Here is a 26,204-nt window from a genome sequence, read left to right as displayed (position 1 = left end):
CTTGGCGGGATTGGAGAAGGCTGAACTGGAAGTTGCGTACAGCCAGCTTGCCTATTCGTAACTTTCACAAATCACCAAAGTATACACCGAACGCCTAGGATTCTTACCTAGCTACTGCTACGGAACTCTTTCCAAACTTCCCTGTTCGTCTGTATATCAAAACTGCAGCAAAATGTTTATTGCGAGATCCGAATATGGTATGAATAGTAGTACACCTTTGACGAATCGAGCACTGACAAAAGTATAGATCGAGGTATCAAGTAAGCCGAGAAGTCAGCAGCAGTAATAGCAACAACAGATACTGACTATAGCAGTACCTTTTCGCCCGAAGGTCGTCTTTTCCAGGTCGAATACTCCCTCGAAGCAATCAAGCTGGGTTCCACAGCAATCGGCGTAGCGACTTCACATGGCGTCCTTCTGGGTGTCGAGAAGAGAGTCACATCTTCCTTGCTCGTATCGTCTAGTATAGAGAAGATTGTCGAAATCGACAGACATATCGGTTGCGCAATGTCCGGTCTGCAGGCAGACGCTCGAAGCATGATTGAGCACGCCAGAGTCGAAACACAGAACTCCGCCTTCAACTACAATGAGAAACTAAGTGTCGAAAGCTGTACACAATCGATATGCGATCTGGCTCTGCGGTTTGGTGAAGGTGCTCAAGGTGAAGAGTCCGTCATGTCAAGACCCTTCGGTGTTGCCCTGCTGGTAGCAGGATGGGACGACGATGAGGGTCCTCAACTGTAAGCTGAGTGTCTCTCGCATACCTTTAGCATTTCTAATAGATTAGATATCATGCCGAACCATCTGGCACGTTCTACAGATACGATGCGAAAGCGATTGGCTCCGGCAGCGAAGGAGCACAGGCCGAGCTACAGTCCGAATACCATCGATCGTTGACCCTCGAAGAAGCTGAAACGTTAGTACTCAAGACACTAAAACAAGTCATGGAAGAGAAGCTGGATGCAAAGAATGTGCAGTTAGCCAGTGTCACAAAAGACAAAGGTTTCCGCATATACAATGACGAAGAGATGAACACTGTGGTGGCAAGACTAGAAGGTGAATAGAATCTGATGATTGTTATTGCATCGCATGGCGCAAGGCGTAATGGACGGGCGAACAGGAGACAAGAATTCAATGGTCCAGAGATTACTGTACTAAAGTTTCACTACCTTGTTCTGTTGCTATCTAATTTTAGAGTCCTTCGAAAGTGAAAGGTTATGCATTTTATCTTGCTAACAATGACAGTCGAAACGACACTGCTCTCAAATCCCTCGCTCAAGTCTCATATGGCTGTTCTGCTTGAGGCGTAATGCGAGCAATGTGTCGCCGAGCACCAGTCTCCCAGTCAATAAGCGCACTGTGTGCCGTCACACGATTGTCCCAAACCACCACTGTCCCTGGTGCCCATCTGACACGGGCCTGAATATCCTGGCTCAAGGCGATGTGGTCATAAAGGAACTTGAGCAGGTAATCACTTTCCTCCTTCTTGAACCCAATAATGTACCTAGTAAATTGTGGGTTGACGAATAATGCCTTTTCGCCAGTGGCAGGATGTGTTCGCACTACGGAAAGGTCAATAATTTGGCATGAACAATATAGGCTGGTCCAACTTACCAAGTGGGTGAATACTCTGCACAGGATCACGACGGTACACTCCTCCTCTCGCATACGAGCTCTGAGCCTGTTCGAACCCAGAGTGCACAGCCTTCAATCCCGCCAATCGTTCTTGGAAAGCAGGAGAAAGTCTCTCATAAGCCTTGGCCTGGTTCGCGAACAACGTATCACCCCCCGAGGTCGGCACATCAAGAGCATAAAGAAAGGTCGTCCCAGGCGGCTGCAGCTCATAAGTCACATCCGAATGCCACGCAATCGAATTCGTCCGCTCCTGCAAGAAGCTGGCAAACGACGTATCCTCAGCACCACGATGGACCAAATGCACTTCTGGGAAGTCCTTTGGCGCTCCCGAAGCAGGGTGGACATGCAACCGACCGAAATATGCTGCAAAATCCAGCGCTTTCTGAATCGGTAGGTTGGCGAAATCCTGGTTCCGGAAGGCGACGACTTTTTTCTGCGCAACGAGCAGTGCTAGTTCGTCCTTGCCGGCGTCGTTGAGCTGGGATAGCTGGATGCCAGTGACTTCGGCGCCGATGGAGCTGGTGATGTTTTCGAGAACTGAGCCTTCTTTTAGCAGGTTAGGGAAAGTTGGATCTGCGTCTTTGCCGTGCTCGTAGTGTTCGAAGTGGGTTAGGGCGGGATATCTAATTATGTGTTAGCACTTTCGGATGGTCACCTGTGGAAGGCTTGATAGGGAGACAGACTTCTCGCCTTTCTCATTGTCCCAGACTGGTAGGTATTCTGGATAACTAGCTGGTCCATATTTGTCTGTGCCTTCTAGCTCATTCTTGTGGTTGATGCCCTGGACTGATATGTCCTTGTAGCCACCCACGCCACCTCCTACTGTTCTCTGTGGTTGACTGTTAAGAGTTGCGGTAGACATATTAGTCTAGTAAATTCCAAGATCTAGTGCCGAATCTGGGTGAAAGTCTCAATGTATACAAATTAACACAAATACACCATTAACCTACTTCTTATATATCTTTCGTGCCTCCTCCACTTCCTCACTCTCATCTCCATCACCATCGTTCATATCCGTACTGTCCCCTGCCCTACCCTGTCCTGCCCAAAGCCAAGGTTTTTCGCCATCGTAGCACCTCACTTACCTTTTCTCCAAACCAGGCCCTTCTCCGCAGGATCGACACCAACCGAACAGCATTCAGCACGAATTCTCTCGTGCAATCTCACAGGTCAACGGCGACATACGCAAAGCACCGATGCAGGGTGTTTCGTAAGTACTGTAACTTGCGTGATACTGTAGTCCCGAGGTAGACTCCGCTCACCATTATGCTGCAAGAGGCAGGTCATTTTTGACCTATGAGAGTGGTGCCAAGGAGCGGCGGAACATCGATTGCGCGAGGAGTGAGGGTGAAAGTGTAACGGTGCTTCGCTTCGTCGGCATATCTTTTACGGCGGGCGGTCGTTGAAGGTGCGGATAGTCGCTATGTTCTATTTCAAGCGGTAGAACAGATAAGGCATCTGGAACTACTGTAACATCCAAACATTGATTTGTGGGCACGTCGAAAAGGACCGGCACAACGAACGGGAAATGCGAAATTTTCGAAGAAATAAGTTTTGAACGAATGAAAAGAGCGGCATGGTAAAGATATCAAAAGGATTCGATTGACGTGCTTTTGAGACACATATGATGTAGCAAGCATACAGCTCTAATTAGGCTGTGCTACTGGATAAGAAAAGTAATCGCTAACCTCTGTAAGCTCTTCCATCGAACTTATACCGTCCAGACCTTGCCGTAACGCCTTGCATCTCTTGGTGCTTTGGTATCATATCTATTCTAGATCCGTAATCGTCGCTGAAGAACTATAACATTGAATTCAATCAAGCAGCACCAGCACTGCTAATGTTCTGCAAGACCTTGGTGGGTTGCAGACCAGCCCGAACAACACGCTGACCTGATGAGTCAGTGTGCACATCACCCTTGGATTCTTGTTGTGCTCGCTTCCAGATCTCAACCTCGCAACCACCTCGAATCACACCAACTCTCATGGTGGAGAGCAGGTTGTGTGCAGCGTTGGAGTGTAGATAGACGCCACCATTGAACATGGCAGTGGCATCCTTGCCAATGCCAGAGCTGATCATGGCCTTGCCACCTGGGTGGTCCTTGATGAAATCTGAAACATCGTGGACAACACCCGCAACAGCGATGAGACCTCGACCGTTCTTGGCTTGTTCAACGTACTCGTCCCACTCCATGACTGGGAGCTGGTCAAGAGGAACACCCCAGTCAAGGACAGCTCGCTTCTGGTCGAGCTTCTTCTGGAGCTGCTGTACACGACCCTTCTCGATCTCGTTGGATCGGAATTGCTTTAGGTCATAAGCAAGACCAAGCTTCTTGCATACCCAGATGCTCCATTTGGTTGGGTCATATTGCCACCACTCGATAGCGTTGCGGTAGTCTGAAGGGAATTCGTGGTGGAAGTTATGGTAACCCTCACCAAGAGTAATGAGAGCAGTAATGACGTGATCACGTGGAGAGTTTCGGTCGTCGAATGGCTGGTCACCGAGCCAATGAGCTAGAGAATTGACGCAGAAGGTAGCCTGCTGGACGAAGAAAATCCTGAGGATACCGGCATAGATGAAGCCACCCATGTAGTCACCCCAGCCAAGACCTGCAACCAATGTTGGGAAAATCAGACCAGCAAAGATGACGACCTTGAGGTAGTGCTTGTGTTGCCAAACAACAACCGGATCTTCGTTGAGGTCGGAAATATCGGTTCGTCCAATTCTCTTTGGGTTCTGCTTCATCAACATCCAGCCGAAGTGGGAGTAGAGGAGGCCTTTTCGAACAGAGTAAGGATCCTTCTCTGTGTCGGTATATCTGTGATGTGCTCTGTGATCTCTTGCCCACCATCGAATTGACCCTTCAACTGCACCACCACCAACAAAAGCCAGGAATGCTCGGAGTGGGAGAGTGGCCGAATAGGAAGTATGAGCCCACAATCGATGGTAGCCAGCTGTGATACCAAGACCGGTTGCAAAGTAGTAGGCAACGGCCCAGAGAGCGGTCTTCAAATACAGAGGAGTCCAGATGGCTTGAATGCAGCCGTAGAGTGGGATGCCAACAATGAGGGTGACGTTGAGCCAGTTGACATGCTTGTACCAGTTCGACTTGGTGATTGGTGTTTCAGTAATGTGCACCTTCTTAGGATCGTACTTGGGGTTTCTGTTTGGTTCTGAAGACTTGGCCATTGGAGATGGTTGTGATACAAATTCAGGCTTGACAGCCAGATGCCCTGCAACAGGCTGTGAGGATGGCATCTTTGTACAATCAAATCAAGATCACAAAGATGTATTGGATATGTCAATGCTTGGATGTCTGGAGGGAGAACAAGACGCTGGAGAGAGAGCTGCGAAAGAGTGATATATGAAAGAAAGGCAATATCAACAGTTTATTATTGTGGGGAAGGTGCGTATCAAGCCGAATAGTATGGAATGATCGCGCCTGCCGTACGTCGTAAGATGAGCTAGAAGGTCACCTTAGCCTGGCCTCGAGTGATGTGAAACAGGCGTTAGGGAGCCTCACAACGAATAGAATTGAACTTCAGCAGAACCACAGGCACTTCTGGCCAAGGAGAGAACTGAACGGTTGACGCCAGGAGCACACCCGAACACATCAAGCGCGCAAAGTCTATTCTGAAATCGCCGCAGCAAATTCGTTGCAAAGACGAGTGAAGGGTCTGAAAATGTTGAGAGCCCCAACCCGCGCTAGGATTCTGATTGGCCGAAATGAGGTTTGATGTCTCCATCAGCAAACGCACAGCTAAACACGCAACATGATGTAAATCATTGTTTACTATTCTTTGTAACCGATCTATAGTCTAGATATCGTAGTGGTGCCGCAAGCTGAACATTTCCAGCTGTTCCCAGGTATCTCTGCAACAGCGACATTCCCGAGCAGGCGACAAGCGGTGTACTCAAAAAGCTTTGGTAAAATCTGGGGCTGTCTCGACCAAAGATCTGCAGGTCCAAGCTTCGTCACTGCTCAGTTTATCTCCACTTCTCACGCGATTGTGTCGTCTATCGTATGTCGTGTTGGAAAATTGCCGATGGCGTACTTGTACACGAAGATGGAACGGGCGCAGGACAAATACCGGGAAAGTTTCTACCAGGTTTCTAGAAAGTTGCGCTCCTCCGCCTTCACCATCAGCCATGTTCTGATTCCATAGAAAACACTTCCGCCCATTCCATCAACGAACATCTGACAATGGCCAATTCCGAGACCAGGACACGTCTTCGACTCGAACCACGTTCTCGTGCACGACAGCCACACTGGTGCCTTGAGTCGAGAGAGTACGCAACCTGTTTCCGCTGTCACATGTATTATGGTTCTTGCACATGGCATGATACTGATCATGCTACACATGCGGATATCAACCATGCTGATGTTGAGGTCCAAGACATGTCAGAGCCAATGAAAGTCACTGCAACCGGAACCTTGTGAAAGGCATCTGTACTATTTGTTGAATGCCGTGCACCTCTATAGAGGGACTCTCATGCCGGCATGTCGCACATGAACTGATGGAAAGAATATCGCCAGCGCGACGCAGATCCAAGCTCTATTCCGCATAAGCTCGATACAAAGCAAAATCGTCTGACGACGACTCGTACGAAACCTCCACACCACAACCAATATAGTAGATGTATCCAGCGCTGATATCATGTTCCTTGCCCTCAGCCTTCATTTTACCCTTTCCACTAGTCATGAATGCCACACTTGGCCCTTCGACTGCTTTGATCTGATCGCTTTCTCCAGTCTTGAGTTCTGTGACAAGCATATTGAACTCACTCATCGGAGGCTTGAGTGCCTGGGTCTTGCCAGAGCTGCTCTTTTCCGACTCTACTCTGGGCAGCAAGGGCTTTTTGGCGTCATGCTGCTGAAAGGTAAGGGCGCCGCAGAACATATCCACATTATCCCGGTCAGCCGCTGGGCAGAAGCCCGTATTGATAACGTTGTTGGATCTAGCCATACATTCCACGATGTCGCCACTCAGATAAGCATGAATACCATCTGCTGGAATCCAAATCGACTCACCAGGCTTGAAGGTGAGGAAGTTCATCAGGATTAGGGCAACTAGGTTACCGTTATCAGAAGCACCGTACTGGTTGATGAGTCGAGGGATAAGATCCAGGATATATGCCTGTTCACCCAGCGTTCCACGCGATGTGTCTCCGAGCTTTTTTAATGTGGAAGCAACCGTATCCTCAGAAGCTGTAAGCATAGATCGGCACACTTCCCGCAAAGTGTTGTCGGACCACCTGCTTTTGTCTGGGTTAAACTGCTGAAGTGGCTCAAGTTCAAGTAGTCCCTGAATGTCTGTCTTTGGCTTGAATCCACAAAATGCCTCGAAGTCTGACAGGGCGACCGCAATTTCTGGCTTGTGATTTGGATCGCTATACTTTTCTGGGTCCTCTTTATGCAGCTTCTCCGACAACTCCTTGTTAGGATGAATTTGAAGTGGTAGTGCTTTCTGAATGGAGAGAATCTTAGGCAAGAATGGCAAGTCGCTGCCGAACTTGTCTAGTACTTTCTTGCCAATCAGCTTTTCCTTGTTAGCATTCAATACATCTTGTAGATTCTCGCCAGTCTTCAACACATATGATGGAAGTTCTGGGTATGTACCCATCCACATCTCAGCGTAATTTGTGTCTTCATCCAGTTTGAAGCCACCACCTGGTATGTTGGCTGCTAGACGGGCTGCCAGGGAGTGCTTGCCGACCCTTCCCCATGGGTATTGGTTGCAATCGCATCTTAGCTGTATCACAGACTCAGTCATGATGATTAGGCAAAGGTGTTTTGAAAAAGTCAGGAGCAGTATCTACTTATTTGCATTGAAAGAGGTACAATAAATTGTTTTCAAATTCTAGATTAGAGGATACTATGATAACGTGGTAGTGTTGATATGACGATTGTCGATATAAAAATGCCGGAAGATCGTACCTGCCAGACCTACATCATAACGCTAGATCTGATGATGCAATATGCACTCAGCGAAATCTACAAGTCTCAAAATCATTGTGCTATGTAGGATTTAGAAACTGGTGAGTCCGGAGTTCTCGGGATCAAATAGATATCGAAACCATGCGAAAATAAACCTATATAAAGTCGTACTTGAGTAGTGCGATCGATTATCCAGAAGCACTTTAGCAGAACAGCTGCCAAAAGGTCAAAGCTGGAAAAGTTCTCCGGACGCTACAACATAAAAGGGAGGGCTTCCGGCTGTCAGACTTGCTATCATGCAGTAGCCAATGTCGCTAGATTTACATGGGAAAGCCATATGACGAGAAGTTGAATTCAGCGCTATAGCCCAGGTCTACTGTAATCAGACGAGTAAAAGCTCACAAGATCTTACGACGTTGTGATATGTTTTAATCTGAGGCACGCATTGACCAGACAGACGTCGGAGCTTTGCCAAGACAAGCCCCACGGTGATCGAAGACGTCTAAAAGTGCAATTTGTCGACGTGCAGGGACAGGTGGCCTTTGACTGAAACTCATACCATGGCTGAAGATTCACCTAGATAGTGACAAGCGGCACTGGACCTCGTCGGCATTAGTCCTTCATAAGTAATATACCATCAGACTGATTGCCACATCCTGCTCATGTCTGAGTGGACTGCGGTCGAGTACCGTCGAATTTGATACTTTCATACACAAAATGCCTGTTCCAGGAAGAAGGAAAGGTTCCTTCCTTCCGCTGCTACCTTTACTTGTTATTTTTATACTGTCTGTTGGCGCAAATGCAGCTGCCGCAGCTTTGGGCATTGACTTTGGTACTGAATACATAAAAGCCGCAATCGCTAAACCAGGGAGCCCAATCGAAATAGTCCTTACGAAAGACTCGAAAAGAAAAGAGGCGGCTGTACTGGGCTTCAAGCCTTCGAGAGCCCAAGCGAACGACAAGGATGCCTACCCAGAACGATTGTATGGAGGAGACGCGCTGGCTGTGGCAGCTCGATATCCTGCAGACACCTACCCCAACCTCAAGACTCTACTGGGACTAGCGGTTGAGGATGAGTCCGTGGCAGGATTTAGTAGTCGGTACCCGAGTTTGCAGACTCAACCTATTTCCAGAGAAGATGGAAGAAGCACATTTGGTTTCATAAGCTCGAACTTGCGCAGATCGGAACCACTCATGGTAGAAGAGCTGGTAGCAATGCAACTACAGAATATCAAGGCCAATGCCGAAGCAGCAGTAGGTAAAAGCAATTTTGTGGCCGATGCAGTCATCACATATCCTGCTTTTTACACGGCTGAAGAGAAGAAGGCTCTAGAACTTGCAGCAGATCTAGCTGGTCTACGTTTGCTAGGTCTAATTAGTGATGGCCAAGCCGTAGGCTTGAACTATGCCACAACGCGTACGTTGGACAGCAAGAAGAAGGATATCGAGCCGGAGTATCATGTTGTCTATGACATGGGAGCTGGTTCTACTACTGCAACTGTGTTCAAGCTGTACGGAAAGACAGTCAAAGGCCCAGGTCGGAAGAACCAGACTGTGCCGGAGGTTCAAGTCTTGGGCGTTGGTTACGATCGTCAACTCGGTGGTGAAGCGCTCAATGATCTGATTGTGCAGGATATGATCGGGAAATTTGTTGAGACCAGTAAAGCCAAAGCACTGAGCATTAGTGCCTCGCAACTTGAAAAGGACGGCAAGACATTAGCGAGACTTCGAAGGGATGCAGAAAAAGTTCGACAAGTGCTCAGTGCCAATCAGCAGGCTTCTGCCAGCTTCGAAGGCCTATATCATGAAGATGTGAACTTCAAGTACACATTGACACGTGCTAACTTCGAACGATTGGCTGAGTCTTTCATCTTGCGCATTGCTGCACCACTATCTTCTGCTCTTCAAATGGCAGATATTACTTTGGCAAACGTTGAATCTATCATCCTCCATGGTGGTCTGACAAGAACTCCTTTTGTTCAAGCTGAAGTAGAGAAGGCTGCAACTTCAGCCAGCAAGGTCAAGACGAACATCAATGCAGACGAGGCAGCCGCATTTGGTGCAGCATTCAAAGCAGCAAGTCTGAGCGCCAGCTTCCGCGTAAAGGACATTCGAACGACCGATATATCTGGTTCTTCCTATACTATGAAATGGAAAGCAGACGGCAAAGATCGTCAACAGAAGTTGTTCCTAGAAACTTCGCAAGTCGGGCCTGAGAAGTCGGTCACAGTCAAGAGCACGGATGATTTGGTCATTGAGTTTTCGCAGACGTCGCCATATCAAGACGCAACACGGGCAATTTTGAATGTCGAGACTACTAACATGACAAAATCAGCGAACGAGCTGAAGAGCGCCTATGGGTGTGCTAATCAAAATATTACCACAACCTTCACTATTCGGCTTAGTCCTTTCGACGGACTTCCCGAGATTGTGTCTGGAAGCGTCAGCTGCGAAGCACAAAAACTCAAGGAAGGTACAGTTATGGACAATGTTAAGGGCATGTTTGGTTTCGGCTCGAAGAAGGAAGGCCAGGAACCATTGAAAAACGATCAGGAGACACTTGAAGATTCAACCAGCGAAACACCACTGCCGGTCGACGACCCTACAAGTTCAGGTACACTTGTGTCAGAAGCAACTGCTAAAGCGTCTGAAAGCCAGACTAGGAGTGCCAAAACGGCACCGACACCATCTACAATCACCATACCGCTCGCTCTCAAACCTGCCATATTAGGAGCTGGGGCCCCTCCTCGCAAAGCTCTACCTGTTATCAAGCAGCGATTGGTCGCATTCGACAATTCTGACCGCAATGCCGCACTGAGGTCCGAAGCTCTCAATGTACTTGAAGCATTCACATACCGAGCACGTGACTATCTTGAGGACGATTCTTTCGCTAAATTTTCGACTGAAACCTCGCGTAAGACTTTAGCGGAACAGCTGTCCAAAGTCTCTGACTGGCTCTATGGCGAAGGGTCTGATGCCAAGTTACAGGACTTCAAGGACAAATTGAAGGAACTTAAGAGCTTGGTCGACCCCGTGCTCAAGCGCAGAGAAGAAGGCAGCACGCGAGAACAGGCCATCGAGACGCTTAGGAATAGCCTTAATAATGCTTCAGGAATACTTGATATGATCAAAAGCAGTATGCAGAAGGCAGCTGAGGACGCTGTCTCGAGTGTCAGCTCGGTCGCTACTGCAGTCTCCGAAAGTGCTTCCTCGATAGTGGCACCCTCCGCAGGCGCAGATGATCTCGAAGACGAGCCATACTCGAGCACGAGCCAAGGTGCAACCTCAGAGTCTGACTATGCAACGCCAAAGCCCTACGAATATACTCAGGAAGATTTAAGTAGTATCGAGAAGGTCTACGACACCGCATCGTCGTGGCTTGAGCAAAAGTTAGCTGCTCAGGAGAAGCTATCACCTTATGAAGACCCGGCTGTCCTGGTGGCAGAGGTCGAGGCGAAAGCCAAACAAGTTGGAGCAGCAGTATCAGACGTCATCATGAAGCAAATAAAGGTGCAGCAAGCACTAAAGCCGAAGAAAAGCAAGACTACGAAGAAGTCTAAGAAGAGCAAAGCCAGCTCAACAGGTACAACGTCGGAAACTGTAGCCAACGAGCCGGGTACTACTTCGACTGCAAGCGCAACAACGAGTGTCAAGGACGAGTTATGATCCTCACGAAGAAGTTTGTCCGGGGACATTCATGAGATTAGCATGACCAGATAGAATATGTAACAAATACCATGTACTCAGAAAGCCGTGCTTGCGCGGCCAATGGTTTCTGATGTGTCCCGTTTTATTGAAATACCTGGTGATCAGATTATACCTGTCTTCCTGCCGCCTTTCCGAAGTTATTGACGTACGCAATGAAAATGGCAATCTTAAAGCCCAGATGAGGCGTGCGTAGCCACCACTCCTGTTGGGCCTATCATGAGCGCCGAAATTCAAGCAAATAACAAAGTGTCCGGGGCACGTCTCCTCATCTGTACAAGAAGCAACAGAGCATGCTGGTATCTAATGGGCAGGCTGCAAGACAATCAACATTGTTCGAATCGTATTTTGATTTCAGATCGCTTCTCATAACAGTTCAAGTTTCCTAGATAGTAGAACAAGACAAAACAATCATTATTTTCATGCTCATCGCATCAATTTGTGTGATCGTAAAAAAGGGATAATTGACATTGAACAAAATGCCACGAAGGAAAGAAAGTCAGAAAGGCTATGTAGTTAGGCATTGTACTATTCAAAGCAAAACATCTATATACATGAATCCCATAACACAAAAGCAAAAAAATGCAAGCCCGATCATCAGCTTCTTGTCAAAAACCTCCTCTCATCCACCTCTCATTACCTCCGAATGACTTCAGGTCAAGAAAAGAATTTACAGAAGCATGGCAATACCAGCGAGGGCGAGAGCACCCATGCCAGCGACCTCCTTGGAGGCAGCGCCGGTGTACTTGGCAACAGCTGGGCCAGTGGAGGAAGCATCTGGAACCTTGACGGAGCTGGCAGCTGGGGAACCGGTACCGACGGCGGCGGCAACGGAGCTTGGTGCAGCTGGGGCACCGGTGGCCTGGCATGTGCTTGGGTAGATGGTGTAGGTGCTGTAGTAGCATGAGGTGACAGCAGCTGGGGTGGAGGTGGCCCAGTTGTTCCAGTCGTAGTCAGCGCTGGACGAGCTGGTAGCAGTGTTGGGCTTGCTGGTGGTAGTGCTGACAGAGTTGGACTTGGAGCTGGTGGTGCTCTTGCTGGAAGATGAGGTGGTTGAGCTGGAGGTCCAGTCAGCCCAGGTGGTGGAGCTTGAACCACTTGGGGTCTTGGTGGTGGTGGTGGTGGTGGAGCTTGAGCTGGTGCTGCTCCATGGGTCCCAGGCACCATCAGCAGCAGCTGAGGTGGAAACAGCTCGCTTGTAGTTGGACCATGTTGGGTCAACATAGGCGGAGGAGGTGGTGGTGGTGGTTGTCGTCTTGCTGGAGGTGGTGCTGCTGGTACCTGGCCAGACGGACCAGGTGCTGTCAGCAGCGCTCGAGGTCGAGCTTGACACCTTGGCGGAAGAGCTGGTGGTTGACGACTTGCTGGCTGAGCTGGTAGTGGGGGAGGACTTGCTGGCCGAGCTAGTGGTGGAGGTCTTCACTGCTGGGGTGGAAACGACACAGACCTGGGTGCTGGTAACAGTTGGAGCGCAACCGTTGTTGGGGTCCCAGTTACCCCATGAAGAGGAAGCAGCAGATGTAGTTGCAGGGTCGCTCTTCTTGCTCGAGGTGGTCGAAGGATCGGCCTTCTTGCTCGAGGTAGTCGAGGTAGACCAGACAGCCCAGCTGCTTGGGTCAACAGGCTTGGAAGAGGTGGTGGAGACTGAGCTGGTAGAGCTTGTTGTTGACCATGGTCCCCAAGTGGAGGAAGCAGAGCTGCTTCCGGAGGCGGACTTGGAGGTGGTAGTTGACTTGGTGGAAGACGAAGTCGTGCTGGACGAGCTCGATGATGTCCACGGGGCCCAAGTGGTGGATGGGTCAGATGACTTGGTCGTGGTGGTGGTGGTAGTGGTGGAGATAGTGCTTGAGGATGTCCATCTGATATCTGTTAGTTGAGATTCGTAAGCGAGCTTGATAGCAATTACCCTTCCCATGAGCCGTCAGCAGAGCTTGTGGTGACTTGGGTGGCAGCGGAGACAGCGCCAGCTAGGGCGGCAGCAGCGATGAAGGACTTCATTTTTGATTTGTGGTTGGGATCTCGAAAGAGTGACTATGGTCAGGTATTACTGTACCGAAAAGAGTGACTGAGTTAGTTGTTACTACTGGAGGAAGAAAAGCACAGGAAGAGCTGTGGTCAAACAGATAGAATACTTATAGAACGTGCAGGCCATTCTCCTGATGCTGGGCCCATCAGTGCCAAGGCTCTGGCCTGGATGAACTTAATGAGCAGTAGAAATTAGTGGCTGTGCTAGGGCGAATACCATCCTGACCTCGAACAAATTCGCCTGGTTAGACTTTGAGCGAAGGCTAACGTGCCGTTGAACCATCAAGCTTTTGTGCCAGAAGGATCAGAATAAGGCAGACGTTGGCGCAGAACGAAAACAGCAATTTACTGTTGGCGCCGGGCCCTCTGCAATTATTCACCGATACGAAGGCGACCATGCAGCGCCAAGCTTGGTAGCTGAGTGATGCTTAATTTTGTATTGAGCCCTTGTCCACTCAAACCTGGACAATCTTCTGGAGCCTCACCATCGCAATCTTGCCAAAGCACGAAGTAACCTCAGTCTTGCTCGAGGTGGCTGATACCCCGGATCCGTCATTGACTGGGCTCTGACACAAAACACATATTTTCACGTGCCATTGTGAATTAGGTAATATAATTGACAACGGTCTTGCCTTTGGAACAAGGACACAGGGGTCTGGCGATACTAGAATAGCTGTGTGTATCCATTGAGTGGTCTTCGTCCTAGGCTAATATGCCAATGCTTGTAACTCGGACCCTCTCAGGCCTAAGATCTCGAGGAGATCGAATCAGTAATCGAAACGGAAGACATGCTCTTTGTTGTCCAGAGCATTCACTGATCGACGATCTTGCTGTTAATCTGGCTAGGTAAGCGGAATCAGCTTTGCGCTGACACCAGTGGCTATAGAGGCGTCAGTAAAATGAGCTGCTCATGACAGCACGACGCACATCATCGAAAATTACACGACCGTTTAAGCTCATCCAGTTCTCCGAGCTGGTAAGGAGTTAAGCTCGAGCAACCATGTGAGCGGAGGAGCCTTTAGACCCATTTAGTGTTGCCTCTCTCCTGGCTAATTGAGATTGCGACTCCAGCCCAAATGCTTGGCATGATGTCGCCACAGCTTGCCTCGAACTCACTTTCCAGATTGAGGAAAATTGTATTTACAATAGACCGTTCCGCCAGAAGAGTCTCCAGCGAAGTGCTCAATTTGAAACTCGAACCTTTGTTGATCGCTGATTTCAAGGACGATATGCTGAATCCCAACGCAGCTCACACCGACACTTATCCGTGGATATTGATGATTTTCAATAGAAATCCTCCCGCTTACACGACCATGATTATTGCACACAAGTTCCTGTCGGACATGCAGGAATGAAGACGGACAGAAGGTAGAGGTCATGATGCATATGCTAGAGCAGGACGCAATACCGCTGGTGCTCGAGAGGCCATTTCGGTAGAGCATCCACCTGTCGTGGGCTGAAAAGAATACCTTGTACGTCCACCTACGTTCGAAAACCTCATCCTTTTCACAACGTCACGCCTTCCTGTCGAACACGTGCATGCCGGAATTGTACCAGAAAAAAGCTGAAGGCAAGCACTGCTGCAATGTCTTCACGAATTATTTCACAAAATTTAAGTGACAATCTGAATCGCTCGTTCGATCAACTCGAAGCATTCATTGACACAAGCGCACCCAATGCAAGCTTTTGCGAGCGATATATCATCAATACTTTAATGGAATGTACGGCTTCGAACAATCCCTGCGCCTTGCCGATATGGATTTAAGCTTCTCATAGGCTGCCACGGAACGATTCACTACTGTGCAAAATGAAACTGTCCGAGCAGTGTTCATCGGGAAACTATTGGATGTTTGTTGAGCTACAAGGACAACTTCTCAGAAAGCTCAACTGCTGTTTAAAAATTCAAAAGAGAATTGGCAGGTCGCAATAACCCTGCTCATTCCTAATATCGACTGTCAGCGCTCAAAGCAACTATGAAGCCTTTTCCTAAACTCTGCTGGAGAAGACTGTCGGTTGGCAATTTTTGCTACAAGGTTTTATCTATACCTGCACACAACAAACGGTAGGATTGATCGGTTGTGGACAACACTCTGTTTTGCGTCCTAAGCATTACAACTATATTTCCATGTCATTATAAACCTAACCGATTGACAATCCGAATGTGCTAATCCTAAGGAACATAAGGTATAGCCAGCATCTCTCCTCGAAATCTGACCACCCGTTCTTCCAGTCTCATCCAACATCTCCATTGCCAAGTCATTGAGACCCTTTTCGTTAATCAGATTTACCCATTCAGCATCCAAAACATCCTCATCTTCCTTGTTCTCGAGTCTCAGCCCGTGTGACGGAGGTCTTTCCTGGTGCGAGGAACATGCATGTGAAGATGTTGCCGTTAGGTAAGAACCATCAGCACTGGAAGGAAAAGGAGCATCCGGCTCGAACTGTCCCTCGTGTTGACCTGGGACTTTGTTAAACACATCGCCGTGGTCAGGCAACTCCTCTACAATTCTTCTTCGACCGCTGTTGTCATCTGTAATGTTTCTTTACGACGTTCTTCAGTTGCATTCCTGGTCGTGTGCCAGTAATTCTTCACAACATGTGTGCAAAGAAAAGCTATAGGCACTATACAGATAAGAAGAGGGCGATCTTCCTGGCTGTTGTGTTTGACATCTCAGTACAAATAAATGCCACTGGCGTGACCTGCGTGTTTCCTGCCTCTCAAGCCGCAAAACTCATAGAAACGCGAGCAGTTTCATGTCCTGGACAGAGCTCAAGGTGCACCGTCAATGCAGCCTCTACACATAGATATAGCCCCTAAGTCTTGGGTGTGGTCAGTTGGCAAACGTTCGAATACGAATGCTGCGATTGCTTCGCAACACTTCTGACGATCAAATTAATTATTAAACACTACAGAGTTGAGCGAGCAATCCTCGCTGTGAGACGCTCAATCCTTCTCAATTCTTCCCCATCTTGCCTTCGTGTTCCATTTATCTTATCAAATAGAAGTAATGAAGTCCTGATCGCAAAGTCATAAGGCTTCTCAAGCACCGCCGTCGTCTTCGTGATCTCAACATTAGTCGTGGTATCCAACTTATATGTCACATCCAGTCACTAAGTCACATCGCGTGGGTTCAGCCGGATATTTTCTTGCTAAGGGTTAGAAGGAAAAGGAAAAAAAGCGCAAGGTATTTCTATGGGGTTTTAGAAGCCCATGAAAACCCAATCACGCAGCGGACCCTTACAACAAACCTGAAAAAACTGCCGCACAGTGCTGTAATACGAGACACGTAACCCGTAAACATTGTCGTATATACAGCTTCTGATCACCTACAGACGAAGATGTCTTCACCAAGGACATCGAGATGGTTCCTCGACCTCGGCTGGTTCCCGGCTTGGAGTAAGTAATATCAGTCAATACCCCTGGACAGTGAGGAGAAGAGACTGAAGCAGGTCGAACTATGATAGAGAAGAGCTCGGTGTGATATTATATCTCAAGCACCAAAGACAACAGTAGAGAACCTTAGTCGAGCTCTTTGAATAAAAATCCCGTTGAAAGAGTACAGTAGCACCACTTGCCCTCTGTGAAAGTAAGACCACAACTATATAGTCGCAATCACAAACATCAACTGTACCAGAAAGATGTCGACAGCAATCTACGTCTCTTACCCTCGCCAAGAAGGTATCAACTTCGATCTAGACTACTACATCAACACTCACATGAAGTTGGTCGAGAAGCACTGGGGTCCACATGGCATGAAGAGCTGGACGATTGTGCAGTTTGATAAGGATGACCCGTCAGGTAAGTTTATCACAGAAGAGACATATCACGACAGTTCCATGCGTTCTCTGTCTTGCGTGGACCGCATCTCGAAACTTATGGAGACGTATACAGAAACGCTGACACATATGTCCAATCTCCAGGCCAAAACGTGCAATGCATCATGCTCTGGACCAGTATGGAGGATTTCGAGAAATGCTTCGCCCTCGGTATACCTGAGGTACATGAGGACTTGAAGCATTACACGAACGGTATGCCAGTGCGGTGGACTGGAAAGGTCGTGGCAACGGGTCAGGGACCATATTGAAATGTCGAGAATTGATTGCGTGTGGTCAAGAATCAAGAGTGGAAGTGGGAGACAGGAGGGTACTGCTTCGAAGTAAGGCGTTGGTGAACAAGTGTAGTAAGGACGTCCTGCCATCGTTAGCAAGAAAGGAGACATAATCACGGCGCATATTTGATGATGGTTAGCATTTTCTTGAGTGGTCAGGAATATCCTTGTGCCCTTTTTCTCAAGGTATGATATTTTCGTGGCATGCTATCAATGACTTCGCGACGTTCATCGTCTCGTTTCTTGCCATAGTGCAGCCTTCTTGTCTGGTATCATATGCCGTGCCGTGCCAGTCCTCCAACAACAGCAGACAATATACATGGCCATGCAGTGTCCTCTAACACCACGACCGCACAATGCAAGCAGCAGTAACAAACCACCACTCCCACACCTTTTCTGCTCTATCTGTTGGACTTGGCGACACGCTCCAACTCGTCCTTCTTCTTGATAGCATAAGAGTTGGACGAACCCTTAGCAGCGTTGATCAGCTCTTCAGCTAAGCACTCGGCAATGGACTTGACGTTTCGGAAAGCAGCTTCTCGTGCACCGATTGTGATCAGGGCAATAGCCTGGTTGACTCGTCGCAGAGGTGAAACATCGACGGCTTGTCGTCGGACGGTACCTGCGCTACCGATTCGGGTGCTATCTTCTCGGGGACCGCAGTTGACGATGGCGTCGACGGCAATTTGGAGAGGGTTCTGGTCTGTGAGGATGTGGATCTAGGACGAATATCATTAATTTGGTTCTTTACAGCTGGGATCGACTGTGCTTACGATCTCGAAAGCGTGTGCGACAATTCTGATAGCCATGAGCTTCTTGCCGTTGTTTCGACCATTCATCATGAGGGAGTTGGTCAATCGCTCAATGATTGGGCATTGCGCCTTTCGGAATCGCTTCGAGGCATATCGACCAGCACTGTGTGAAATATAGACTGGTTGTCTGATCTGAATGTAATCGCTGTGAAACAATCAGTATCTATGCTGCATCAAATCTGTCCTTATAGGCTCGCGTACGTCAAAGAGATGTCTCTGATCTCGACATCCTCGTAACTCCATTTATTGAACAGCTTGACCGAACCGACTTCAGCTGCAACATCCTTGGGAAGTACACCGGTGCCCTGGGGCGACTCAATCTCGACCTCTCCAGAATCAGACATGTTTGCGGTATTGAGTTGTGGTTGCGGTTGTGGGATACGCTTCGTGAACTTTTCGCGCTGACTGAAATCCAAGTGCGATGCTTGGCGGCCGGAGGGACTAGCACGATTTGATTTCGGCACGAGTGAGCTTTCTCCACAGCTGGTTTTCATGCCTGAGGCTTCAAGTAAATGCAACAACCGAGTGAAGAATAAGTAGGACGTGATAAAAACACTGCTGACCTGTCTTCCAACACATCCAAGCAGAAAGACTCAAATAGATACTGGCAGACGAACAACTTTCTATACTATACTGAACCAACAGCAGGGTATCTATACTATGAACATGAATCACTGTCGTTGCATCTTCTGCCGATGCTCCTCTTCCAGCAGACTCTGCTTCTTAATATACTCCATGACAATGTCCTCTTCCGTGCGTTGCTTCGCAAGTGCAGCTTCACGCTCTTTACCCTCCTGCTCCGACAAGGTCATTGCTTTCAGTAGCTCTTCGTCGTTCTCATCGTTATCGTCATACTTCGTACTTGTAGTCTTAACGCTATCGGCCAGGATAGGTGGCACAGGACGCTGCTTACTTCCAGCATGATCTGCCTCTTGTCGACTCGCCTCGAGTGCCAACCTGTATTCCTCATCTTCGTCTGTATCCAAGTCATTGTCTACCATTCCGATTCGTCGACCACCACCATGATGGTCCTCAAGACTTTGCGATAGCGCTCTCTCAAGAATGGCTCGATCTTCGTGCTCGTCAAATGGTGACTGTGTGCTGCCAGTGACTTGCGAAGTCAATTCTCGTCGTGCTCTTTCAGCCTCTTCGACGCTGGCCTGCACGGCTCGTTGGAATATTTCTTCCTCATTGTCGTCAGTCACAGGTTCAGGATTATTCTGGAGAGCTTTGACACTGGCACGTAGTGCACGTTCAATCACGGCATCTTCTTGAGGATTCCCCCGGCTCGTTTGCGATACTGACCTCGCAATTGCCTCCTCAAAGTCCGCCTCCTGCGCGCTTAACAGGTCCGCTGAGGACCTATGCACTGGTGGTCCGGCATCACGTGGGTCGCCTGGGACATGTCGGTATCCCAAAAGCGAGCCTCGTTTTTGTGGGGTCGTCTTGTCCTTCTCTGCTTTCTTGAGTTTCTGTCGGCGCTTGTCGAGTTCCTTGCGCTCGTCGAAACTGAGATTCTTTGTATGCTTGAAGCCACTTACGAGTTGTTTGTGTTCGTGACTTGGTGTGGGCTCGAGTATGTGAGATTCTATCTCATTCATGCGCTCCTGGCCATATTTTTGTTTACCTCGCTTTGTCTTCAATTTCGAGCCTTTCCAGGCCGCGATGATTCTTTCCCTATCCCCAGCGCTGCTAACTTTCCATTCATCATAGCCCTGTGCTGTACGAGCCGCGATGATGTAATTTTGTGTAGAGCTACCGAAATGCTTTGTTAGCTCCATGTAGATACCCTTGAATGAATAGCCTGGCAGGCCCCAGATAGCAGCACCTGGCTTAAGGACAAGGCCGAAAGCGCCTCGAACAGCACCTTTGGCAAGACCCGCAAAGCCCTCTTCTCTTGCGCCCTTGATCGGCTGAGTGACTAAGCCTGTAATGCCATCATAAAAACCGTAGCCAAACTCCTTGCCTGCGGCTCTAAGACCAGATTGAAAATCTGTAACCCTGGCCGGTTTTCTTACTGTTTTATCACCATACAACTTCGGCGCGTTGTGAAATCCTTGAGCCAGAGACATGGTGAAGTCCATGGGAGATTTCAGACCAGCCTTGACGATGTGTCCACCAGCCTTTGTTGCTCCAAGAATCGATTCAAGGCCCATCTGTTTCATCTCACTCTTGCTTGGCGAACAGTCTCGTATGGTGTCCTTCCTATCGTCGCGTGATTCTGACCGGCTTCGGGATGGACTCCTTGATAGTGACCATCGACGCTTTGGAGTACCGTCGGGGCTAAAGACTGCCGACATCGATTGTGGCTGTACTATTTGTGGCACAGGTGACTGAACGGATGGCGACGTATACCCAGAATCAGTCGGGTCCTCTGTTTCGCTCACGTTGTCCAGCTGTTCACGTTTACTATCGGAAATGGAAGGAGATCGAGAATGTCTCGCCGATTGTGGAGGAGGTGCTAATGACTCAGAAGGTGTATTGGTGTCCGGAGGATTGCCCATATCTTTCTTCTTGTACTCCCCAAATTTCATGGCTTTCAAGATCTCCACAGGCATATCAGCTACACCTGCACCCATCTCAGAGAGTGTTCCAATCAGAGCTGCAGCGCCACCAATAATGGGCTCGGGTGGTCCTTGATCAACATGGTATTCGCAGGGTCTGTATAGCTTGAGGTCTTCGAAGTTTAGGAGTCCAGCGTTGCCGAGCACTGTCGCTGCCAGGGCAGATAGACGGATGTCAGTTCTCCGTACTCTCCAGACCGCTATCCTGTCAGGGCATAAAGAACAACGCAGTTTATGTGGTCCTAACTGTTTGTGAAAAGACTCTGCACCAGTAACAGCACCTGTCTCTTCCTTAATCTTGGCGCTGAGTTCTGCTGCACGTTCAAGGGATGCAGGTTTGAGCGCCTCTTTGATGGCATCTGCTAGCTTGTCTGACGTCAACTCTTTGTAGGCAATGGGCATTGGGCCTGCTCCTGCTTTGGCGGTCATGGCGCCCCAGAATGGCTGATCGCCGAAGAAGGGCACCACGACTGTCGGTCTGCCAGCCGCGATGCCAGCTGCTGTTGTACCGGCTCCTCCATGATGGACGACACAGGCCACTTTCTTGAAGAGCCAGTCATGTGGAACATTGCCAAGCATGAAGACACCTTCAGGAATGCCTAATTGATCGGCTCCGAGGCCTCCCCACCCTTTTGAAACTAGAGCTCTCCGACCCGTCTTCTTTACGGCTTCGAAGATCATCTTGGTCATAGCATTTGGATCGTCGACCACGATGGAGCCGAAGCCAATGTAGACTGGTGGCGGACCAGCTTCGAGAAAAGCCGCCAGGTCTGGGGCGGGCGTGTAGTTTGTGGCCAGATTTAGAAAGAAAAAGCCCGAGATATCAATCTTGTTGTTCCAATCTTTCGGCTTCGGGATCAATGCAGGTGACCAACAGTATGTCCACGGTATATGCATACGCGCGAGCATACCAGGGGCCCAGATGATGCTCACAGGCTCCAGATGCAGTACTCGTTCTCGGAACTTGTTGATCAGGTCGCCCAAGCCTTGCCACGTGAGCATGTCAACCAGAACGTAAGATATGTAGTTGGCTAGACTTTGATCTGTATTAGACGACAATATATTCGCTAGTGGATGTGGGAAGGCTTGGGTCGGCGACCATGGCATGGTGAACATGAGATGTAGTGGTATTCCTAGCTTTTCTGCCACATGAATGTGAGCAAAGGATACAGGGTTAGCAATAACGGCATCAGCGACGAATGGCTTGTTCAAATCGTCGCCGAATGATACACCACTATCGATACTGCGGCTTTCGAGCAGTTCGTCGGAGGCAGAAACGCCAGTACCATCACCAGCTTCGATACACGATCTCCAGCAACCGTTGATCATCTCATAGATTGTCTTTCGCCGCCTACCAATATCCCCAGCTCTTACAGATTCCATTCCTGGCATGAGGCCAGGATTCTTTACCATGAAGGCCATTAACTCTGCAGGGTCACCTCCTATACTGAAGAATTCGAGATCGTTGTCGGTGACGAATTGTCTGAAGGTTGGATGCGTTGCTATCCTGACTCGATGGTTGTATTTTTTCTTCAACACCTGACCTAGAGCGATGAACGGCTGGACATCTCCTCTACTACCAACAATCTGTATAACGATGTTCATAGTAGGAGGAGGCAGGCCATCGATATCTCCTAGACCTTCAGGTACATCTGGCTCGGCTTCGTCTTTTGAGGGCACTGTCATCTGCCGAGCCAGCATGGGCGCGAGAATGTCTCGCACTCTGCGGCCCTTTTCGTTGATCTTGATATTGACTCTGCCATCGTCGGCCACTCTTGCGCCAGTATCGAGTCCATTCTGATTGATGTCGATGTGGCCGTAGCTGTCAGCGTCGTATGGTGGGGGTGGAATGTCCTCGACAGGCTGGGTATCCTGAAGAGGTCTATGCCGATGGTGGTGGTGCTGTATAGGATCGTAGGGGTCATCTTGAACAGCGGCTGCAGCGGCACCCAAGGCATGTTCTTGCTGGGCTTGTATAGCAGGCGGAGGATCCTGAGTCGAGTGTTGCTGTTTCTCCGACATTGTGAAAGATAGAGGATGGAATTACCTATACTTCCGCTCCCATAGCCTCCTCTCTTTAAATACCTCGCTGGTCTTCACGAAGTCGCACGGCCAGCTTGTGTTCGCATGGAACCGCTGGTAAGTGGGTGGAGTTACGAGATAGGTAAGTTAATGGTACAGATACGCGTATTGGCAGTGGGCACAGTGATAGTGGACGAAGAAGAAACTTTCAGTCGATGCAGATGCCTGTGACAAAAGTACGCATGTATTAGACGGCGTTTGTGAGTGTCTCAGGAAGTCTTCGATGCTTACGTTTGAGAAGATGCTTACCTCAAAGATTGATACTTACACTCACTGCCCGCTTTCCAGGTTGATAGTCTAGTGAATAATCTTGCGGCACAACGACGTCAGCGAAGTGACAAGCATTCTCCAAGTCAGCAGTATAGCCTAAACCAGTGTGCCTATGAAGCGTCTTGGAATACTGCTGCTCTCAAGAAAGACAGCGTGAAAGCATGATCTTCCTAACTTGCTGTCGTCCTCAGCGCGTGCTGCGACCCTCGCGTGGCCAGTGGCTTAGCTAAAACAGGTGGGTTAGCAATAAAGCGGAAGCCTGAAGAGACCTCCACAAGCGTGCCTGTAGCCGCGGGAAGTGGGCGCGATAGCCAATGACAAGGCAGCATGAAGTCATAAGCAAGAGGGCAACCATCGACGTCCACATGATTCGTCTCAGTGATGCATATCAGTGTCTACGTGTTTGAGTGGCACAGTATACATTCACTCTCTACTGCTTGTAAGATGAGCTGATCACCAAATAATTGAAACTGCAATATACGATGCCAGATCGAGACGGGAGGCTGCAATGCTCGTCGAGCAAGCGCGTCACAGCACGATCGCTCCTGTCTGTTTTCCTACTGTTTTCCGCCACAGATGCTATCCAGTTACCTCAACTGCCCTCTAGTAATCCTGTGCCGACAGGCTCTCATTCATTCACTCTTAGACACATTTTCCATCGAGGAACCTATCAGCATCCAGACTTGCACAAGAGACTCGACATCCCTCCTACAGATCAGCTTGCATTTGCCTATAGCGACGATGTGTCCGACTATACCACGCCTCCACCCCGACTACAGGTCCAGTCCGATCACTACCAGATTGAAAGATTAGTTGACAGAGACTGGGCATCGGTGGAAAAGCATCTAGACTATGCGGGCATTACGGGGGTGCCGGCTCCTCTGGACACATCATATTGGACCATGGACGACGTTCCTGGTCCAGACACGACCGACAAGGAAACAGTAATCAATCTGGCTTACATGGCCGCGAACTCATACGTACCAGATGTCAATGATGGGGAGTGGAGTAACGTAAGCATGGGCTACAACCACTCGACACCTTTCGGCTGGGAAGGAGACGGACTTCGAGGACACATCTTTGCAGACGAGAATAACAAAACCATTATCGTAGGCCTCAAGGGAACATCCCCTGCAGTCTTTGACGGGGACGGTACTACGACAAGAGACAAGCTTAATGACAACCTCTTCTTCAGTTGCTGTTGTGCTCAAGGCGGCCAATACTTCTGGAGGCAGGTATGTGACTGCCAAACGGGTACATACTCCTGCAACTCGACATGCCTGGTTAAAGCACTCAAGAGCAAGACCAGATACTATCAGGCTTCGATTGACCTGTACAATAACGTAACAGAGTTGTACCCTGACTCAAACGTGTGGATCGTGGGCCATTCGTTGGGCGGAGCCGTCTCTAGCTTGTTAGGCCTGACGTTTGGCCTCCCAGTGGTCACTTTCGAGGCACCAGGTGATGACCTTGCAGCAAAAAGGCTCGGCCTGCCAGTCCCACCACGAGGTCTTCAAGGTCCTGATCCACCAAATCGAGGCAAATACACTGGCGCTCGTCATTTCGGCCATACTGCTGACCCTGTTTTCATGGGCACATGCAATGGTGCCACCGCGACTTGCACTTTGGGCGGATATGCAATGGAGTCTCAATGTCACACAGGGCTCCAATGTGTGTACGATACTGTCAATGACTATGGTTGGCGAGCTGGTATTGGTTACCACAAGATTCATAATGTGATCGATTCAGTAATCAAGAAATACAAAGAGCTGCCGAGATGTGAGGCCGATAACGAGTGCAGAGACTGCTTCAACTGGAAGTACTACGAAAGTAATGGCACTGAAGGCACCACCACAACAAAGACAGCCACGACTACGAAAGCCACCTACACAAGAACATCGACTTGCAAGACGCCTGGATGGTGGGGTTGCTTGGACGGAAGTACAACCTCCAGCCATCCAGTCGTAACGACAACCTATACAACCACAACCTGCCTCACTCCCGGTTGGTTTGGATGTAACGAGTCGGCGAATCTGACAGTGACCACGACTACTGCTGCTCCTACAACCACATCGTCAACGACTGGATCCATCTTGCCAACAACGACATGCAAACCTGGCTGGTTTGGCGGTCATTGTGAGTCTACCACGATCACACGCACCCCACGTTCGACGCCTACCCAGACAAGCTCAGATACTGAAACCTGCAAGACACCCGGCTTGTTCTTCGGCTGCTGGGACGATCCGGACGAGCACAAGCCTTCTGCCTCATCATTCTCAAGTCATTCGAGCAAATTTCGGACGATAACGCCGCCGCCTGCAACCACAGCGACTGCTACGAGAACGCACACAATCATCCCGAGCACAACGAGCACGAGAATACCGAAAGGGCGAAAGTGCAAGCACCCTGCCCTTTTCGGATTAATTTGCTTGGACAGTAGCAGTGCTACTTATGAGACGGACGACGGTAGCAGGCAAGATGAAGCCGGCGACCACGCTAGTGAGCTATGAAGTCAGGTTGGGGAAGGAGTTGGATTTATTAGCGTTCAGCGGTTGTTTTTGCATTTACATTAGGAGTCAATATCAGTTATGTGCTCCGCACAAAATACTGCTCTCAGCTGTTCTACACATGAGGTCTTGTTACATTGTTTCGCCTATTTCTGGCTGTTATACAAATCTTCCTTGTTGCAAACTGATCCCAGCCCGAGTATGCAGCTATAACAACTTTCAATACAGCTCGATTGACGTCCTGGGCTGTCTTTCATCGTCCCATAAAGACAGTGTCCCTCTTCCCTATGCAAAACTCATGCTCCTCCTTCCCTCTTCGCATACTCATCCTCCATCCTCTCCAAATACTCCCTATCAGCATCCGTCACATCTTCAATCTTCCTACTTTCATCTGCTGCTCCCGCACCACCACTGCCTAACCGACCCTGCACAGGTATCTGCGTCTCTTCCCTTTGCGTCGGTTGTCCTGTCTCTCTGGATTCACGGACGAGAGAGCCACCGTCGCGGGAGTTGTAGTTTGCGCTTTCGCTATAGGATTGTGTGTGTGGTTGTGCGCC

General features: G+C 49.1%; 10 protein-coding genes across 10 annotated transcripts; 4 read left to right on the top strand and 6 right to left on the bottom strand.

The window, feature by feature from the left end:
- Positions 1–172: 172 nt before the first annotated feature.
- PUP2 (proteasome component pup2) lies at positions 173–1,064 on the top strand (the record flags this gene model as incomplete). The annotated part of the gene is made up of 4 exons (XM_064896386.1): positions 173–197; positions 248–260; positions 315–740; positions 788–1,064. 4 exons carry the CDS (start codon positions 173–175, stop codon positions 1,062–1,064), a joined length of 741 nt encoding a protein of 246 aa, XP_064759073.1.
- Positions 1,065–1,275: 211 nt separating this feature from the next.
- LTR64_002010 (uncharacterized protein) lies at positions 1,276–2,497 on the bottom strand (the record flags this gene model as incomplete). The annotated part of the gene is made up of 3 exons (XM_064896385.1): positions 1,276–1,562; positions 1,615–2,258; positions 2,319–2,497. 3 exons carry the CDS (start codon positions 2,495–2,497, stop codon positions 1,276–1,278), a joined length of 1,110 nt encoding a protein of 369 aa, XP_064759072.1.
- A 956-nt stretch (positions 2,498–3,453) lies between these two features.
- On the bottom strand, positions 3,454–4,824 carry OLE1 (stearoyl-CoA 9-desaturase; the record flags this gene model as incomplete). The annotated part of the gene is made up of 2 exons (XM_064896384.1): positions 3,454–4,244; positions 4,272–4,824. 2 exons carry the CDS (start codon positions 4,822–4,824, stop codon positions 3,454–3,456), a joined length of 1,344 nt encoding a protein of 447 aa, XP_064759071.1.
- Positions 4,825–6,191: 1,367 nt separating this feature from the next.
- LTR64_002008 (uncharacterized protein) lies at positions 6,192–7,409 on the bottom strand (the record flags this gene model as incomplete). The annotated part of the gene is made up of 1 exon (XM_064896383.1): positions 6,192–7,409. The coding sequence occupies one exon, from the start codon at positions 7,407–7,409 to the stop codon at positions 6,192–6,194; it is 1,218 nt and encodes a 405-aa protein (XP_064759070.1).
- Positions 7,410–8,290: 881 nt separating this feature from the next.
- Positions 8,291–11,239, top strand: LHS1 (lumenal Hsp70 protein; the record flags this gene model as incomplete). The annotated part of the gene is made up of 1 exon (XM_064896382.1): positions 8,291–11,239. The coding sequence occupies one exon, from the start codon at positions 8,291–8,293 to the stop codon at positions 11,237–11,239; it is 2,949 nt and encodes a 982-aa protein (XP_064759069.1).
- Positions 11,240–11,948: 709 nt separating this feature from the next.
- On the bottom strand, positions 11,949–13,276 carry LTR64_002006 (uncharacterized protein; the record flags this gene model as incomplete). Its single annotated transcript, XM_064896381.1, has 2 exons — positions 11,949–13,137; positions 13,185–13,276. The coding sequence occupies 2 exons, from the start codon at positions 13,274–13,276 to the stop codon at positions 11,949–11,951; spliced, it is 1,281 nt and encodes a 426-aa protein (XP_064759068.1).
- Positions 13,277–16,942: 3,666 nt separating this feature from the next.
- On the top strand, positions 16,943–17,388 carry LTR64_002005 (uncharacterized protein; the record flags this gene model as incomplete). The annotated part of the gene is made up of 2 exons (XM_064896380.1): positions 16,943–17,102; positions 17,225–17,388. The coding sequence occupies 2 exons, from the start codon at positions 16,943–16,945 to the stop codon at positions 17,386–17,388; spliced, it is 324 nt and encodes a 107-aa protein (XP_064759067.1).
- A 425-nt stretch (positions 17,389–17,813) lies between these two features.
- Positions 17,814–18,568, bottom strand: RPS5 (ribosomal protein S5; the record flags this gene model as incomplete). Its single annotated transcript, XM_064896379.1, has 3 exons — positions 17,814–18,131; positions 18,186–18,369; positions 18,426–18,568. 3 exons carry the CDS (start codon positions 18,566–18,568, stop codon positions 17,814–17,816), a joined length of 645 nt encoding a protein of 214 aa, XP_064759066.1.
- Positions 18,569–18,895: 327 nt separating this feature from the next.
- Positions 18,896–22,810, bottom strand: LTR64_002003 (uncharacterized protein; the record flags this gene model as incomplete). The annotated part of the gene is made up of 2 exons (XM_064896378.1): positions 18,896–20,993; positions 21,036–22,810. The coding sequence occupies 2 exons, from the start codon at positions 22,808–22,810 to the stop codon at positions 18,896–18,898; spliced, it is 3,873 nt and encodes a 1,290-aa protein (XP_064759065.1).
- An 812-nt stretch (positions 22,811–23,622) lies between these two features.
- Positions 23,623–25,650, top strand: ATG15 (putative lipase atg15; the record flags this gene model as incomplete). The annotated part of the gene is made up of 1 exon (XM_064896377.1): positions 23,623–25,650. The coding sequence occupies one exon, from the start codon at positions 23,623–23,625 to the stop codon at positions 25,648–25,650; it is 2,028 nt and encodes a 675-aa protein (XP_064759064.1).
- Between the last annotated feature and the right edge of the window lie 554 nt (positions 25,651–26,204).

This window comes from Lithohypha guttulata (assembly GCF_036872675.1).
Source record: "Lithohypha guttulata strain CCFEE 5908 chromosome Unknown scaffold_1, whole genome shotgun sequence".
Taxonomy (NCBI): Eukaryota; Fungi; Ascomycota; class Eurotiomycetes; order Chaetothyriales; family Trichomeriaceae; genus Lithohypha; species Lithohypha guttulata.
Note: the sequence above shows the minus strand (reverse complement) of the source record. Positions and strands in the feature narration are given on the sequence as shown.